The 20,000-nt window shown below is 33.2% G+C and overlaps 1 protein-coding gene across 5 annotated transcripts in view; it reads left to right on the top strand.

Annotated features, from left to right (window-relative positions):
* LOC142476425 (endoplasmic reticulum-Golgi intermediate compartment protein 3-like) overlaps positions 1-19,066 on the top strand; it is a 28,229-nt gene extending 9,163 nt beyond the window's left edge. The window contains exons 5-9 of one of the 5 annotated variants that reach the window (XR_012791666.1): positions 11,095-11,191; positions 14,474-14,638; positions 16,195-16,252; positions 17,366-17,380; positions 18,910-19,066. Coding sequence is in view for 1 of the 5 variants with exons in the window: in XM_075581799.1 (XP_075437914.1) it covers positions 11,095-11,191; positions 14,474-14,627 (251 nt within the window). In the remaining 4 variants the exon portion in view is untranslated. Of the gene's footprint in view, positions 1-11,094; positions 11,192-14,473; positions 14,639-15,158; positions 15,436-16,194; positions 16,253-17,304; positions 17,381-18,909 lie in introns of those variants that run through there. The other 4 variants (XR_012791664.1, XR_012791667.1, XR_012791665.1 and 1 more) reach the window with 4 other exon arrangements.
* The last annotated feature ends 934 nt before the right edge of the window (positions 19,067-20,000 follow it).

The raw sequence follows: 20,000 nt of genomic DNA, 5'->3' as shown, positions 1-20,000 counted from the left end.
AGATATAGAATAAAGTATCTGTTGTCTAAATTTAGCATAGGTTGAACTTGATGGACGTACGTCTTTTTTCAACCTCATCTACTATGTAACTATGTAATGTAAATCTCAATCTCAATCAATGTAAATCTCAATCAATGTAAATCTAAATCTCAATCAATGTAAATCTAAATCTCAATCAATGTAAATCTAAATGTAAATCTAAATCTCAATGTAAATCAATGTAAATCTCAATCAATTTAAATCTAAAGCTCAATCAATGTAAATCTAAATCTCAATCAATGTAAATCTAAATCTCAATCAATGTAAATCTCAATCAATGTAAATCTAAATCTCAATCAATGTAAATCTAAATCTCAATCAATGTAAATCTAAATGTAAATCTAAATCTCAATGTAAATCAATGTAAATCTCAATCAATTTAAATCTAAATCTCAATCAATGTAAATCTAAATCTCAATCAATGTAAATCTAAATCTCAATCAATGTAAATCTAAATCTCAACCAATGTAAATCTAAATCTCAACCAATGTAAATCTAAATCTCAACCAATGTAAATCTAAATCTCAACCAATGTAAATCTAAATCTCAATCAATGTAAATCTAAATCTCAATCAATGTAAATCTAAATCTCAATCAATGTAAATCTAAATCTCAACCAATGTAAATCTAAATCTCAACCAATGTAAATCTAAATCTCAACCAATGTAAATCTAAATCTCAACCAATGTTAATCTAAATCTCAATCAATGTAAATCTAAATCTCAATCAATGTAAATAAATCTCAATCTCAACCAATGTAAATCTCAACCAATGTAAATCTAAATCTCAATCAATGTAAATCTAAATCTCAACCAATGTAAATCTAAATCTCAATCAATGTAAATCTAAATCTCAATTAATGTAAATCTCAATGTAAATCTAAATCTCAATCAATGTAAATCTCAATCATTGTAAATCTAAATCTGAATCAATGTAAATCTCAATCTCAATCAATGTAAATAAATCTCAATCTGAATCAATGTAAATCTAAATCTCAATCAATGTAAATCTCAATCTCAATCACTGTAAATCTCAATCAATGTAAATCTAAATTTCAATCAATGTAAATCTAAATCTCAATCAATGTAAATCTAAATCTCAATCAATGTAAATCTAAATCTCAATCAATGTAAATCTAAATCTCAATCAATGCAAATCTAAATGTAAATCTAAATCTCAATCAATGTAAATCTCAATCAATTTAAATCTAAATCTCAATCAATGTAAATCTCAATCAATGTAAATCTAAATGTAAATCTAAATCTCAATCAATGTAAATCTAAATCTCAATCAATGTAAATCTCAATCAATATAAATCTAAATGTAAATCTAAATCCCAATCAATGTAAATCTAAATCTCAATCAATGTAAATCTAAATGTAAATCTAAATCTCAATCAATGTAAATCAATGTAAATCTCAATCAATTTAAATCTAAATCTCAATCAATGTAAATCTCAATCAATGTAAATCTAAATCTCAATCAATGTAAATCTAAATGTAAATCTAAATCTCAATCAATGTAAATCTCAATCAATTTAAATCTAAATCTCAATCAATGTAAATCTAAATCTCAATCAATGTAAATCTAAATCTCAATCAATGTAAATCTAAATCTCAATCAATGTAAATCTAAATCTCAATCAATGTATATCTAAATGTAAATCTAAATCTCAATCAATGTAAATCTGAATCTCAATCAATTTAAATCTCAATGTAAATCTAAATCTCAATCAATTTCAATCTAAATCTCAATCAATGTAAATCTAAAAGTGAATCTAAATCTCAATAAATGTAAATCTAAATGTAAATCTAAATCTCAATCAATGTAAATCTAAATTTGAATCTAAATCTCAATCAATGTAAATCTAAATCTAAATCAATGTAAATCTCAAATCAATGTAAATCTCAATGTAAATCTAATTGTCAATCAATGTAAATCTAAATCTCAATCAATGTAAATCTAAATGAAAATCTAAATCTCAATCAATGTAAATCTAAATGATAATCTAAATCTCAATCAATGTAAATCTAAATCTCAATCAATGTAAATCTAAATCTCAATCAATGTAAATCTCAATCAATGTAAATCTAAATCTCAATCAATGTAAATCTAAATCTCAATCAATGTAAATCTAAATCTCAAACAATGTAAATCTAAATCTCAATCAATGTAAATCTCAATCTCAATCAATGTAAATCTAAAACTCAATCAATCTAAATCTCAATCAATGTAAATCTAAATCTCAATCAATGTAAATCTAAATCTCAATCAATGTAAATCTAAATCTCAATCAATGTAAATCTAAATTTCAAACAATGTAAATCTAAATCTCAATCAATGTAAATCTCAATCTCAATCAATGTAAATCTCAATCTCAATCAATGTAAATCTCAATCTCAATCAATGTAAATCTCAATCTCAATCAATGTAAATCTCAATCAATGTTAATCTAAATCTCAATCAATGTAAATCTAAATCTCAATCAATGTCAATGTAAATCTCAATCAATGTCAATGTAAATCTCAATCAATTTAAATCTAAATCTCAATCAATGTAAATCTAAATCTCAATCAATGTAAATCTAAATCTCAATCAATGTAAATCTAAATCTCAATCAATGTAAATCTAAATCTCAATCAATGTAAATCTAAATCTCGATCAATTTAAATCTAAATCTCGATCAATGTAAATCTAAATGTAAATCTAAATCTCAATCAATGAAAATCTAAATCTCAATCAATGTAAATCTAAATCTCAATCAATGTAAATCTAAATGTAAATCTCAATCTCAATCAATGTAAATCTAAATCTCAATCAATGTAAATCTAAATGTAAATGTAAATCTAAATGTAAATGTAAATCTCAATCAATGTAAATCTAAATCTCAATCAATGTAAATCTCAATCAATGTAAATCTAAATCTCAATCAATGTAAATCTAAATCTCAATCAATGTAAATCTAAATGTAAATCTAAATCTCAATCAATTTCAATCTAAATCTCAATCAATGTAAATCTAAATTTGAATCTAAATCTCAATCAATGTAAATCTAAATCTAAATCAATGTAAATCTCAATCAAGTTAAATCTAAATCTCAATCAATGTAAATCTCAATCAATGTAAATCTCAATCTCAATCAATGTAAATCTCAATCTCAATCAATGTAAATTTCAAATCAATGTAAATCTAAATGTCAATCAATGTAAATCTAAATCTCAATCAATGTAAATCTAAATGAAAATCTAAATCTCAATCAATGTAAATCTAAATGATAATCTAAATCGCAATCAATGTAAATCTAAATCTCAATCAATGTAAATCTCAATCAATGTAAATCTAAATCTCAATCAATGTAAATCTCAATCAATGTAAATCTAAATCTCAATCAATGTAAATCTAAATCTCAATCAATGTAAATCTAAATCTCAATCAATGTAAATCTAAATGTAAATCTCAATCTCAATCAATGTAAATCTCAATCTCAATCTATGTAAATCTCAATCAATGTAAATCTAAATCTCAATCAATGTCAATGTAAATCTCAATGAATGTCAATGTAAATCTCAATCAATGTAAATCTCAATCAATGTAAATCTCAATCTCAATCAATGTAAATCTCAATCTCAATCAATGTAAATCTCAATCTCAATCAATGTAAATCTCAATCAATGTAAATCTAAATCTCAATCAATGTAAATCTAAATCTCAATCAATGTAAATCTAAATCTCAATCAATGTAAATCTAAATCTCAATCAATGTAAATCTAAATCTCAATCAATGTAAATCTAAATCTCGATCAATTTAAATCTAAATCTCGATCAATGTAAATCTAAATGTAAATCTAAATCTCAATCAATGAAAATCTAAATCTCAATCAATGTAAATCTAAATCTCAATCAATGTAAATCTAAATGTAAATCTCAATCTCAATCAATGTAAATCTAAATCTCAATCAATGTAAATCTAAATGTAAATGTAAATCTAAATGTAAATGTAAATCTCAATCAATGTAAATCTAAATCTCAATCAATGTAAATCTCAATCAATGTAAATCTAAATCTCAATCAATGTAAATCTAAATCTCAATCAATGTAAATCTAAATGTAAATCTAAATCTCAATCAATTTCAATCTAAATCTCAATCAATGTAAATCTAAATTTGAATCTAAATCTCAATCAATGTAAATCTAAATCTAAATCAATGTAAATCTCAATCAAGTTAAATCTAAATCTCAATCAATGTAAATCTCAATCAATGTAAATCTCAATCTCAATCAATGTAAATCTCAATCTCAATCAATGTAAATCTCAAATCAATGTAAATCTAAATGTCAATCAATGTAAATCTAAATCTCAATCAATGTAAATCTAAATGAAAATCTAAATCTCAATCAATGTAAATCTAAATGATTATCTAAATCGCAATCAATGTAAATCTAAATCTCAATCAATGTAAATCTCAATCAATGTAAATCTAAATCTCAATCAATGTAAATCTCAATCAATGTAAATCTAAATCTCAATCAATGTAAATCTAAATCTCAATCAATGTAAATCTAAATCTCAATCAATGTAAATCTAAATGTAAATCTCAATCTCAATCTATGTAAATCTCAATCAATGTAAATCTAAATCTCAATCAATGTCAATGTAAATCTCAATCAATGTCAATGTAAATCTCAATCAATGTAAATCTAAATCTCAATCAATGTAAATCTCAATCTCAATCAATGTAAATCTCAATCTCAATCAATGTAAATCTCAATCTCAATCAATGTAAATCTCAATCAATGTAAATCTAAATCTCAATCAATGTAAATCTAAATCTCAATCAATGTAAATCTAAATCTCAATCAATGTAAATCTAAATCTCAATCAATGTAAATCTAAATCTCAATCAATGTAAATCTAAATATCAATCAATGTAAATCTAAATCAATGTAAATCTAAATCTCAATCAATGTAAATCTAAATGTAAATCTAAATCTCAATCAATGTAAATCTAAATCTCAATCAATGTAAATCTAAATCTCAATCAATGTTAATCTAAATCTCGATCAATGTTAATCTAAATCTCGATCAATTTAAATCTAAATCTCGATCAATCTAAATCTCAATCAATGTAAATCTAAATGTAAATCTAAATTTCAATCAAGTTAAATCTAAATCTCAATCTCAATCAATGTAAATCTAAATGAAAATCTAAATCTCAATCAATATAAATCTAAATGAAAATCTAAATCTCAATCTCAATCAATGTAAATCTCAATCAATGTAAATCTCAATCAATTTAAATCTCAATCAATGTAAATCTAAATCTCAATCAATGTAAATCTAAATCTCAATCAATGTAAATCTAAATCTCGATCAATGTAAATCTAAATCTCGATCAATGTAAATCTAAATCTCAATCAATGTAAATCTAAATCTCGATCAATTTAAATCTAAATCTCGATCAATGTAAATCTAAATCTCAATCAATGTAAATCTAAATCTCAATCAATGTAAATCTAAATCTCAATCAATGTAAATCTAAATCTCAATCAATGTAAATCTAAATCTCAATCAATGTAAATCTAAATCTCAATCAATGTAAATCTAAATCTCAATCAATGTAAATCTAAATCTCAATCAATGTAAATCTAAATCTCGATCAATGTAAATCTAAATCTCGATCAATGTAAATCTAAATCTCAATCAATGTAAATCTAAATCTCGATCAATTTAAATCTAAATCTCGATCAATGTAAATCTAAATGTAAATCTAAATCTCAATCAATGTAAATCTAAATGTAAATGTAAATCTAAATCTCAATCAATGTAAATCTAAATCTCGATCAATGTAAATCTAAATCTCAATCAATGTAAATCTAAATCTCGATCAATGTAAATCTAAATCTCGATCAATTTAAATCTAAATCTCGATCAATGTAAATCTAAATGTAAATCTAAATCTCAATCAATGTAAATCTAAATGTAAATGTAAATCTAAATCTCAATCAATGTAAATCTAAATCTCAATCAATGTAAATCTCAATCTCAATCAATTTAAATCTAAATGTAAATCTAAATCTCAATCAATGTAAATCTAAATCTCAATCAATGTAAATCTAAATCTCGATCAATGTAAATCTAAATCTCGATCAATTTAAATCTAAATCTCGATCAATGTAAATCTAAATGTAAATCTAAATCTCAATCAATGTAAATCTAAATGTCAATGTAAATCTAAATCTCAATCAATGTAAATCTAAATCTCAATCAATGTAAATCTCAATCTCAATCAATGTAAATCTAAATGTAAATGTAAATCTAAATCTCAATCAATGTAAATCTAAATCTCAATCAATGTAAATCTAAATCTCAATCAATGTAAATCTAAATCTCAATCAATTTAAATCTAAATGTAAATCTAAATCTCAATCAATGTAAATCTAAATCTCAATCAATGTAAATCTAAATCTCAATCAATGTAAATCTAAATTTCAATCAATGTAAATCTAAATCTCTATCAATGTAAATCTAAATGTAAATCTAAATCTCAATCAATGTAAATCTAAATCTCAATCAATTTCAATCTAAATCTCAATCAATGTAAATCTAAATCTAAATCAATGTAAATCTCAATCAAGTTAAATCTAAATCTCAATCAATGTAAATCTCAATCTCAATCAATGTAAATCTAAATGAAAATCTAAATCTCAATCAATATAAATCTAAATGAAAATCTAAATCTCAATCAATGTAAATCTCAATCTCAATCAATGTAAATCTCAATCAATGTAAATCTCAATCAATGTAAATCTAAATCTCAATCAATGTAAATCTAAATCTCAATTAATGTAAATCTAAATGTAAATCTTAATCTCAAACAATGTAAATCTAAATCTCAATCAATGTAAATCTCAATCTCAATCAATGTAAATCTCAATCAATGTAAATCTAAATCTCAATCAATGTAAATCTAAATGTAAATCTAAATCTCAATCAATGTAAATCTAAATATCAATCAATGTAAATCTAACTATCAATCAATGTAAATCTAAATCTCAATCACTGTAAATCTCAATCTCAATCACTGTAAATCTCAATCTCAATCAATGTAAATCTCAATCAATGTAAATCTAAATCAATGTAAATCTAAATCTCAATCAATGTAAATCTAAATCTCAATCAATGTAAATCTAAATCTCGATCAATGTAAATCTAAATCTCGATCAATTTAAATCTAAATCTCGATCAATGTAAATCTAAATGTAAATCTAAATCTCAATCAATGTAAATCTAAATCTCAATCAATGTAAATCTAAATGTAAATCTAAATCTCAATCAATGTAAATCTAAATCTCAATCAATGTAAATCTCAATCTCAATCAATGTAAATCTAAATGTAAATCTAAATCTAAATCTCAATCAATGTAAATCTAAATCTCAATCAATGTAAATCTAAATCTCAATCAATGTAAATCTAAATCCCAATCAATTTAAATCTAAATGTAAATCTAAATCTCAATCAATGTAAATCTAAATCTCAATCAATGTAAATCTAAATCTCAATCAATGTAAATCTAAATCTCAATCAATGTAAATCTAAATTTCAATCAATGTAAATCTAAATTTCAATCAATGTAAATCTAAATCTCAATCAATGTAAATCTAAATCTCTATCAATGTAAATCTAAATGTAAATCTAAATCTCAATTAATGTAAATCTAAATGTGAATCTAAATCTCAATCAATGTAAATCTAAATCTCAATCAATGTAAATCTAAATCTCAATCAATGTAAATCTAAATGTGAATCTAAATCTCAATCAATGTAAATCTAAATCTCAATCAATGTAAATCTCAATCAATTTAAATCTAAATCTCAATCAATGTAAATCTCAATCAATGTAAATCTAAATGTAAATCTCAATCAATGTAAATCTAAATCTTAATCAATGTAAATCTCAATCTCAATCAATGTAAATCTAAATCTCAATCAATGTAAATCTAAATGTAAATCTAAATCTCAATCAATGTAAATTTAAATCTCAATCAATGTAAATCTCAATCAATGTAAATCTAAATGTAAATCTAAATCTCTATCAATGTAAATCTAAATCTCAATCAATGTAAATCTAAATCTCAATCAATGTAAATCTAAATGTTAATCTAAATCTCAATCAATTTAAATCTAAATGTAAATCTAAATCTCAATTAATGTAAATCTAAATGTAAATCTAAATCTCAATCAATGTAAATCTAAATCTCAATCAATGTAAATCTAAATGTGAATCTAAATCTCAATCAATGTAAATCTAAATATCAATCAATGTAAATCTAAATCTAAATCTCAATCAATGTAAATCTAAATATCAATCAATGTAAATCTAAATCTCAATCAATGTAAATCTAAATGTAAATCTTAATCTCAATCAATGTAAATCTAAATCTCAATCAATGTAAATCTAAATCTCAATCAACGTAAATCTAAATCTCAATCAATGTAAATCTCAATCTCAATCAATGTAAATCTCAATCAATGTAAATCTAAATCTCAATCAATGTAACTCTAAATCTCAATCAATGTAAATCTAAATCAATGTAAATCTAAATGTAAATCTAAATCTCAATCAATTTAAATCTAAATCTCAATCAATGTAAATCTAAATCTCAATCAATGTAAATCTAAATCTCAATGTAAATCTAAATCTCAATGTAAATCTAAATCTCAATCAATGTAAATCAAAATCTCAATCAATGTAAATCAAAATCTCAATCAATGTAAATCTAAATCTCAATCAATGTAAATCTAAATCTCAATCAATGTAAATCAATGTAAATCTCAATCAATTTAAATCTAAATCTCAATCAATGTAAATCTAAATCTCAATGTAAATCAAAATCTCAATCAATGTAAATCAAAATCTCAATCAATGTAAATCTAAATCTCAATCAATGTAAATCTAAATCTCAATCAATGTAAATCTCAATCAATGTAAATCTAAATCTCAATCTAAATCTCAATCAATGTAAATCTCAATCAATGTAAATCTAAATCTCAATCAATGTAAATCTAAATCTCAATCAATGTAAATCTCAATCTCAATGTAAATCTAAATCTCAATCAATGTAAATCTAAATCTCAATCAATGTAAATCTAAATCTCAATGTAAATCTCAATCAATGTAAATCTAAATCTCAATCAATGTAAATCTAAATCTCAATCAATGTAAATCTAAATCTCAATCAATGTAAATCTAAATCTCAATCAATGTAAATCTAAATCTCAATCAATTTAAATCTAAATGTAAATCTCAATTAATGTAAATCTAAATGTAAATCTAAATCTCAATCAATGTAAATCTAAATCTCAATCAATGTAAATCTAAATGTGAATCTAAATCTCAATCAATGTAAATCTCAATCTCAATCAATGTAAATCTAAATCTCAATCAATGTAAATCTAAATCTTAATCAATGTAAATCTCAATCTCAATCAATGTAAATCTAAATCTCAATCAATGTCAATCTCAATCTCAATCAATGTAAATCTAAATCTCAATCAATCTAAATCTCAATCAATGTAAATCTAAATCTCAATCAATGTAAATCTAAATGTAAATCTAAATCTCAATCAATGTAAATCTAAATCTCAATCAATGTAAATCTAAATCTCAATCAATGTAAATCTAAATCTCAATCAATGTAAATCTAAATCTCAATCAATGTAAATCTAAATCTCAATCAATGTAAATCTAAATCTCAATCAATTTAAATCTAAATCTCAATCAATGTAAATGTAAATCTCTATCAATGTAAATCTAAATCTCTATCAATTTAAATATAAATGTAAATCTAAATCTCAATTAATGTAAATCTAAATGTAAATCTAAATCTCAATCAATGTAAATCTAAATCTCAATCAATGTAAATCTAAATGTGAATCTAAATCTCAATCAATGTAAATCTAAATGTAAATCTAAATCTCAATCAATTTAAATCTAAATCTCAATCAATGTAAATCTAAATGTAAATCTAAATCTCAATCAATGTAAATCTAAATCTCAATCAATGTAAATCTAAATCTCAATCAATGTAAATCTAAATCTCAATCAATGTAAATCTAAATCTCAATCAATGTAAATCTAAATCTCAATCAATGTAAATCTCAATCTCAATCAATGTAAATCTCAATCTCAATCAATGTAAATCTAAATCTCAATCAATGTAAATCTAAATCTCAATCAATGTAAATCTAAATCTCGATCAATGTAAATCTAAATCTCGATCAATGTAAATCTAAATCTCAATCAATGTAAATCTAAATCTCAATCAATGTAAATCTAAATCTCAATCAATGTAAATCTCAATCAATGTAAATCTAAATCTCAATCAATGTAAATCTAAATGTAAATCTAAATCTCAATCAATGTAAATCTAAATCTCAATCAATGTAAATCTAAATCTCAATCAATTTAAATCTAAATGTAAATCTAAATCTCAATCAATATAAATCTAAATCTCAATCAATGTAAATCTCAATCAATTTAAATGTAAATCTCAATCAAGCGGTGACACTACAGCTTCCTTTTGGACCATTGGAGTGATGCTTGGGTGGCAGCCATATGGATTTCCCAAAAGGGGACCAGAACACTGGCGCCCAAAAATATCAAGATCTCAAGAACCAGGGGGTCTCCAGAGCGAAAAACAGTGCGGTTCAGCTCAGTGGGACCCACTGCTTCACATACTGTGTAACATAACGAATTAAATGTTGAGTTGGCTTTAAGTTTTATCTGGGAAGTTGCGCTCATGGAGAAGGTAACCCGTTGCATCACTGCACCGTGGCACTCATGGTTTGGGTGTATTGCTACTTATATTTGTGAAGCTCCCCAGCTCATCTCTCTCTATTTTATTCATTATCATTTGATGTTATTCAATAGTGTCTGTAACGACCCTACAATAAATGAAAAAACAAATGTGGGGCTTGTAAATGGCAGCCGTTTGGTGGCATATGTTAGGTGGGACTGCACCGTCACCGCTAATCTCCATCATACTCCATTCCAGATCTAGGGAAAGCGGAAGAGGAGACGGTGTTTGATCCAACTTCCTTAGACCCCAAACGCTGCGAAAGCTGCTACGGAGCCGAGACTGAAGATATCCGGTAATTGCATGTCAACCTTTTTACAGTGCTGGGGTTCCTGGCTCCCGCCGGCACTTCCGTGTCACGTGATCGCCCATGGGGCTGTCGCATGACGCAACTGGTGCATGGATGCCAGAAACATAAGTGGAGTAGTTGGCCCACGGATAGGGCCTTCACCGCCCTCGGACAGTTGGCTGCTGCTGTTTAGCCGCTGGCCAGTTTTTGGTATTGAGGTAGGTGATTAGGAGTTAGGTTTTTTTTTTTTTTTAGGGTATGGGCTTACCGGTTTCGGGTTTAGAGAACGGCCTTTCTGGGTTACCCTTTTTAGGGTAGACGTCCACGACGATTTGTCCTACACGTCGGCCTGAATTTCCCCTGCAACATACTAAAGTGGCCAGGCCGTACTAGGTATGTCAAAAGGGAGCTATGAAGGTTATATAGGGGAGCGGATCTCACCCCGGAGATCGTGTGCCAATGGAAATGTCACCGCATCCGGTGACGTTTTGAAGGTGGCAGTCCCTTGTAGCTTACAAATAAACATACCGGTACAATCCCACGCAGCAAACTGTACAGAAAACCTTTTGTAAAGAATGGACCAACTGAATTGGCTTCTTTAAATGAATCAAATTGTGCGGAAAGCAAAAGATCTGTCTGCCATGGGTTCCCTGTAAAGTAATCACACGTGATATTTCTTTGGGGCATTTCAATGGTGAGGGGTTTGCCAATGAAGTGTTTTCTTTCCCCTTGTCCCACCCTGTCCTTATCGGAGAACCAATAAAGATTAGGGGGGCAGAGGAGAGGGGGCTCTGTCTGTGTAAACTCTTGTTTAAAAACTCGGGTGACATGAGTTTGCCCTCTTTAGATGCTCTGGCAGGTTGGGGTATGGCTGAGATGTTTCCATTTTCTGTGATAGTAGGTAGACCTATATTAAGTGTGTGTTGGGTGTAATTGTGATCATGTCAAGGAAGCGTTTTTTATTTATTTTTTTATGATCGTAACGTTAAAATTGTTGGTTATTTGCAAGTCCTGTAGTGCTTGAGGATGCGATCTATCGCGTTAGATAGTGTCCCGTGTGTGTATATCTCTGTCGTGGGGTTTGGTCCTTTGCAGTTATGTTTTAACTCAAGAGTTGCAATTCCAATGATTATAAATATTATTTATATTCTAATATGTTGGTAATCCTTTGCAGACGGTATGCTTGAATATATATTCATACTACTATTATAAATAATGATGTCTCGTGTTGGCTGGGTGGGCTCCTTCACATAATTCTTTCTGCCTTTGGTAGGTAGGCCGCTGACCACAGCATTGTGAGGTCACGTGAGCTCATCAGTGACATCATAACGCAGTGTGTTGGTTAGCTATAAATGCTGGAGCCTGCTAGGCGCAGTTATCAGACATTGGTTGGCATGGAGCAGAGGAGGTGAAGGGTTTCGTTGTGCCAGCATCAGCTTGGTTAACGCCAATAACATCCTGAGAACCAATACAGGTAGAGAGAGGTGTGCAGCTTATTCTAACAAGGGGCAGGGTTGAATTCGGGATGTTTTTTCTTAATTGGGTGAATATTCCCCTAAATCACATAAACAGAGTGACTAGTCGCTCACCTAGTAGTATTAAAAAAAAGAATCTGTCTCGAGTTTCCTAGCTGTTGGCCTCTCCACCCCAACAAGAACGTCGACGGCTGGCGCAAGGTGGCTCTGTCACGTTCCGCGGCTGGCTCGGTTAATTTAAAATTGTTCAACCGTTTCAATTTGTGCTACGAACGATCAAATAAAAATATCACTTGTGAGCACGTTAACAGGTCTGCAACCCTGCCTTTCCCCATTATCTAACAGGATACTATGCTTCCACTACAGCTATGGATTCTGGGTAATGACATGCAAATGAGCACTCGGTTTCCCCTTTTGCTTCTTATCCATTTTAACATGGGACCCATATAAGCTTCTGCCTGCCGCATTACACAGCTTTGCAGCACAGCCGGGGTTACAGAAGTACAGAGCCTGTAACCTACTCACATGATCCTACCCATGTTTTTCCTTTGCCAGAATATTCTTTAAATCCTAGAGAATATAAAAGCAACTCGCAATACCGGCGATTTACCTTGGCATTTTATTACATAAAGCAAATGACTTTTTGTGCTCGGAGTACACAATGGTTGGGCGCCACGCTGGCATCGCGTTCTAAGCGGATTCGCGTTGTAACGGGGTTGAGCTGTATCATTGTTATTGATTTGTTTCAGGTTTTCCAATGCTTCTGATCACTTTAAGGAGACTTAATATTATGAAAAGTGTATAGGTCAGACAGCACCCCCTTGGAACGGAACGGGTATCAATATATACAAATACCGGTGCAACAAGAACAAAGAGGGACCCCAATTCCCTCTAGGTTAATGGTAAAAAATAAAGGTGGTTCCCAGCACTGAAAACGTATTATTTGGTAAGGGTGGTAACGGGCATGTGTTAAATGATGAAAAAAACGCAATATTTGTTGCTGATAAAAGATATAGTGTGTGTACAGAAGGATGCAATATTCCATCTCATACAAAATATATCCGGTGATACACATCACTCGGATCATACACCAACAAGGACAATAACAGTACGATATATACAGAATATGTATCAAAATCAACACTAGTATGTATGCGCTCCGATACTTATCCACTACAAGGACTCGAGGAGAAAATCCCACGAGCATGGGGCAAGGGAACACGCAATTAAACAAGGGGGGCAACGTTTCGGGGCACTAACCCAGTCTTCAGATCAGTTCCCACGTGTCAAATACAGGTGGCACTTCCCTTCTCCTAAAAAGTGCCCCTCAAAATGCCTAGATCTGCGGCGTCCCAGCTCATCGGAGTCACAGCGCTTGTGAGACGCGTGTAATTGTGTGCTATTACTCATGTTTGTTTCCTTTTGCTCTTTTTCTTCCTGTTTTTGGTTGTGTATCTAGTTTGTGTGTTCACTCAGACGTGCTCATTTTGATACATATTCTGTATATATTCTCCTGCGATTGTCCGTGTCGCTTTAGGACCTGAGTGGTGTATCACATTGTTGACCTTTTTTTGTATGAGATGTAATATTGCATGTTTCTGTACACACTCACATCAGTAACAAATGTTCTATTGTTTTTTTTCACTTAACGCGTGTGACCGTTCTTATTAACATATCTCTCGAGTGCTGGGAACCACCTTATTTTCTTAAATTAGATTATGATTCTAGAATGTGTTTCCTAGTTCTTTGCAGTTATTGTTTCACACATTCTGTCACTCGTAATAACATGGTTGTGTTATCTGGTTCCTCGCAGGTGTTGTAACTCCTGCGATGATGTCCGCGAGGCGTACCGAAGGAAAGGCTGGGCGTTCAAGACTCCGGACTCCATAGCCCAGTGTAAGCGGGAGGGTTCAGCCAGAAGATGGAAGAGCAGAGGAACGAGGGCTGCCAAGTGTACGGGTTTCTAGAAGTCAACAAGGTAAGTGCTCCTCACACGTCTCCCATATTAAGACCAATGTGACTCGATCGTCAGATCCTGCTCCTGCCTTGTAACACCATATATACAGGAGGGACTTCATAATCTTGTTACTAGGGGAGAGAAAGTAGGAGGCGTAGGACAAGACTTCACCCGTATACTTTAATATAAATAGTGTCCCTCCGAAAACAATAAAAATGACTTATTTTTATATCTGACACTAAATTGTTTTATTCTTTTACATGTAGATATATACTAAAAGGAGAATGAAATCATAAACTAGTGTCCTAATATACATAAAAATGTGTATCCATTTATACACATATATACACACGTATATTAATGTATTTGTAAACATGTAGGTATTCAGACGTCTGTCTGTATATTGATGTATACAGTATGTAGATGGTTAAAACATGCAAAAATATATAAATATCGTGTGACGAGTGAGAATTAAAATGTGCGAATAAGTGTGAAAAAATAAAATACTGCACATTCCAAATAGAAAAAAATGTATCTACAGATGTATCAAAGAACAAAAAGTGGGGAAGAAGTGCCACGAAATGATACACTGACTTCCAAAGTCTCGTAACTTAAAAGGAAATCTTCATTACTAAACAAGCGTGAAAAACTGCACTCGCGTGCTAGATACCCTTTAACCCTTCCACTGCCAAGGGTACTTTGCAAAGCAACTACAGCGGAAGAGTTGAGGAATGTTTGGGTTGAGGGCAGCAGCAGTGTCACAGGTGCAGATAACACATTGTTGCTCTGCTTTGCGTTCGGTGTACATGCAGAGAAGTGCCAAACTGTCCCGCATGCAGGCGTGGAATTGTAAGCATTTCCTGCCCCCCAGACTGGATTCCTTGGGAAACGCTTCGGCAAACTTCAAAGGGTTAAAAACGTCGCTAGAGGAGTCTGCCATTTTGCCAGTTCGCAGCTTTCAGCTGCTTGTCCCATCTATAGTCTCCAAAAGAAAAGCCGTTCCCTTTATAAATAAATGTATCCCCCCACGTCTCCTGGGTATGATGCTGGGGGTCTCCTGAGCTGAACCGCGTTGATTCCAGCTTCGGGGACCCCCTGCACCCTGAGATTCTGACCTCTAAAGGTGCTGCCGGTATGTAATGCGGGATTAAAGGTTCGGAGGCCAATAGGAAGCCACAAGGGATGACGTTGGCCAGCTGGACCTTTAAACTTCCATATTGCATGCCCATCCGGGGCCCTCTGGGAGCAGGGGGTCCCCGGAGCTCGAATTAACACCATTCAGCTCTGAGGACCCCCTGCTTCCCAACTAGGGTTAAAAAATAAATAAAAGTAAAGACTTCAGTGGAAATTAGCCTTAAGCGAAACTAGCGATTTTTTGTGGAGCATTTTGCCAATAAGCTCGTCCAGAGGCATGGAGTCCCCCCATGACGAATCGCGGGCAGACCCTTACTCCCACTCATATGGCACATTCCACGCTTTGCGAGCTCGGGCGACCCTTTCGCCCGTTCCTAGTTCTGCAGGAAGGTCATTGCAGGTGTTCGAAGCCATAACCAAACCAATGTGTTTCTTTGCAACAGGTCGCTGGGAACTTTCACTTCGCGCCCGGGAAAAGTTTCCAGCAGTCCCATGTCCACGGTAAGTGAGGCCTTCGGGTGACCTGTCGTGTTGATATTGGGTCATGTTCGATGGCTGGGGAAAGACACCTCCTGTGGCGCTGAGGAATGGTTTAATTGTGATTGTAGACAAAGTTCTTTTCTTGATGGATTCCTCAAGAGAAAAAGAGAAAACAAGCATACACACTGTGGGGTCCTGAGTCTGTATGGGGACTGCACCTTAGTGTTGGGGGGTATCACAGTTACAGCATGAGCTGCCAGGTGACACAGCAGCAAGGCATTGTGGGGAGTGACTTTGGAAGCTCCCGCAGTGAGTAAGAGTGATTTACCCCACTCCCCCTCTCCCACTGCTGCCTTCACACACTGAGGGGCAGTTAGGTGGTTTATTAAGCATATGTTTTCCCCACAGGCTCAGGACCCTTTACTGCCTGGGATCACTCACACAGTGTAATTAGTGAGATGGCGATGAGATTTATTAATTGGGAGTTTTGGGGGACTATTTTCTAGCAGAGGGAGCACAGGGTAACAAAGTTTGGGAAATGCTGGTCTACACCATAAAACCCATTGGGAAAGACTATAAAAGACCACCATATTTACAACTTGGAGGAGAGGGGGATATAAGAACGTTCTAACATATGGAGGGTTCCAACAAAGTAGAGGAAGGAAGCCCACTGTATCTCAGAGAAAAGTGTTATAACAAGAAGCCACGCTCGGAAACTGGGGGGTGGAAGGCTCCGTGAAAATGTGAAGTCGTTCGTCACGGAAATGGTGGTATATTTGTGGAATTGGCTCTCAGCAGAAGTGGTATAAGGCTAATGTAGTAAGAGGATTCAAACATGCTTGTGATGGACATTAGGCCATCGTAAATATGAGCGCCAAGGATCTAGTAGGGTTGGAGTTTGACAGCCGATAGGAAAATGGACAGACTGGGTGGGCAAAGTGGTTCTTGCAACAAGATTTACACTGACCAGTGGGTGACCAAAACAAGGGGTTGTTTAACCAGGATGCTCTAGTTACCCAAAAGAATTAAAGGTTGTGTACTAATGTCAGTCTCTGCTGTCTTATCTTAATCAGGACTGTTCCGTGTTGTATAATTAAGACCTCTCCTCTCCCCTCTGCCTACTTTTCTGTGCAGTACACGCAGTTGAGAGTAAGTGTTACAGAATACTGTCTATTCTCCATCTCGCTATACCTATTCTGTACAGGGGGCTTTGGCAAGCTGACTTTGGGACCAATTCATTCAAGACCTCACAGAATTGTGCCGTGTTCATTATGTAGTTATTGCATGGCTAAACAGGGCCAACCTGCCTTTTTTGGATGCACTTCTGTGAGAGATGTACATTTGCTAAACCCATAAAGCAAATTCGCGGGAAGCCATTTGTCCACTGCGGCGGCCGGTGCGGGAAAATGGTGGTTTCCACTGACCGTCTTTGGAGCACGATCTGCTTCTCAAAGTTGCGTCCCACAATGCTTTGCGTAGCGCTAAGAACTCCATATGTCGCCACCCCCAATATCCCACTGCTGTACACCAGGCTGGGGAAGAAATCCACTTGTCCAGTTTGTCCAGCTCTGTTATGATGTAGAAAGAGGATTGTACCTTGTTAGCCGGTAGAATAGACACTACAAAAGTAGTGTAGAAGTCCTCAGTGGTTAAGTCGTGGTTGTGAGGTGCGCTGGCTTTTAGGAACACAAGTCCTGCTGGGATTTTTTTTAACTAAAATCTGCCTGAAGAGACCCCTGGTTCTGAGAGCTAGCTCTTCTTAACCACAAGTTGGCCATTAAAGGTTTCACTTGTACCCTATGTTTGTCTGATGTATAAATAAGTAATTTAGTATGAATTGGTAACAAGTCCAGGGATCGGGTCAGTTGTTTAGCAGTTTTGAGAAAATACCTCAGGCGGCCATTTTTAATTGCCTACAGGAAAAAAAGCTTTTACAGCAACATTGTGCTGAAATGCTGCAGTGAGGATACTGGAACTGCACCTCCAACGCTGCAATTCTCTCCCCAAAAGTAAAATAAATCGTGTGATGTGGCAATGCATGCCCTGATTTTAGGGGTTTCCATTAGGAAGAAGGTAGAATTCAGTTAGGATTATTCTAGATCTTGGGTGATTTTTAAAGATGAAATCTTCCCTAGGAGCAATGTGTGCTAATGACAGTGACCTGTTTAGGGGTCACATTGGTTTATTGTCTTTTAACCAGAAATATTTAGTGAGCGGAGACCTGGGTGGGGGATGATTTTCCTCTGGCTGCTCCCTTTTGTCTGATGGCACTTTGTGTTCAACATGAGTTTGCACAGGCAGAGCCCCCTCTCACCCTCCCCTTATCTTTATTGGCTCTCTGATAGGGACATCGTAGGGGGAGGGTAAACAAACCCCTTGATTGACAATGGCTCCCCATTCAGAGGCCCAGAAGAAATTAATTTTCACAGAATTAAAGCCGCCAATCTTTGCTTTTAGCACAGTTAAAACTTTTTAGGGAAGCCAATTAGACTATTAAATGCTTTATCAAGGTTGCATTCGGGTCGGCAACATGGCACTGCACCTGTAAACCCACTAATCTTTCATTAAGTCGCACGAAGGCCTGCAATCCAAGTATAACTAGCCATTTCTGATCATTCAATTCACCATGCTACAGAAGAACTTCAGCTCCATGTAACCTTTCTTTTATCTTGGCTCAGGGTCTTCAGTTGCATATTGTGGGCAGCACGTGCGATGGAAAACCTTCTAAAGACAAATCCAGTAGATCCTTTTCCTCTTGCAAGCTAAACTTCCTCTGCTCCTCTTTCCTTGTTATGGGGAGGGGCTTATAATGGTAAACTATAGGGCTGTTATAAAAAGGAGTAGAAGTCGTGTGTGTTCCCTTTAGAGAACACACGCACACACACACACACACACACACACACACACACACACACACACACACACACACACACACACACACACACACACACACACACACACACACACACACACACACACACACACACACCAGGACTGCCCTTCTCTTCTGCTGCCGCTTCTCTGCACGGTTTGCCAATTGTCACCCCTATGAATTTTGAGGACGCTGCTCTTCGTCGCATTATGATCGCCCACCTCCGCTACCGCTTTTATGATCATTAGCGTCCTCAATGCAGAAGGGTTACTCTCAGAACAGTGCATAGAAGCCCCAATATAGAATGTCCAATATGACATTACTTGATACATTATTTTTTTTAATTCCAAATATGGGTCATTTAGTTCAATTGTTTGGCCAAACATGCATCCTTGTTAAGGTGACCCTTTCATCAGGTACCTTCACTACCAATGTTATACTTTATGCTTTGTATTTCCTCCACTGCATAGGTTAGTGTTTTTCAACCAGGGTTCCTAGGGGCCCCTTGGGTTCCCTGGGCATCCCTAAGGCTGCGGTCCCAGTGCGTTCTGTAGCACGCACGCCCGAGGGCGTGTGCACAGCGCTTCACCGCAGATCGCGGCCCTGGGAGAGAGGGAGCGTTTGTGACGGGAGGGGGCGTGGTGGGCTTTTTGCGGGGGCGTGGCCATCACCATGACCTCACGTGGCTGGTCTGCCCTCATTGGATGAACCGCCGGCGGGTTAAATTAAATTCTAATTGAATGCAATACTCTGCTCAATAACACATCATATTTACTAAGCAGTGAGATACTCGTCCTGTATTTGTATTTATATTGACCCAGAGGAAGCAAACTAAACGCCCCAGTGATGCGGTGGTCAACTATATCTCCTAAGAGAAAATAATGCTTCCTGGCCCCT

This window comes from Ascaphus truei, unplaced genomic scaffold (genome assembly GCF_040206685.1).
Source record: "Ascaphus truei isolate aAscTru1 unplaced genomic scaffold, aAscTru1.hap1 HAP1_SCAFFOLD_1595, whole genome shotgun sequence".
Lineage (NCBI taxonomy): Eukaryota > Metazoa > Chordata > Amphibia > Anura > Ascaphidae > Ascaphus > Ascaphus truei.
Note: the sequence above shows the minus strand (reverse complement) of the source record. Positions and strands in the feature narration are given on the sequence as shown.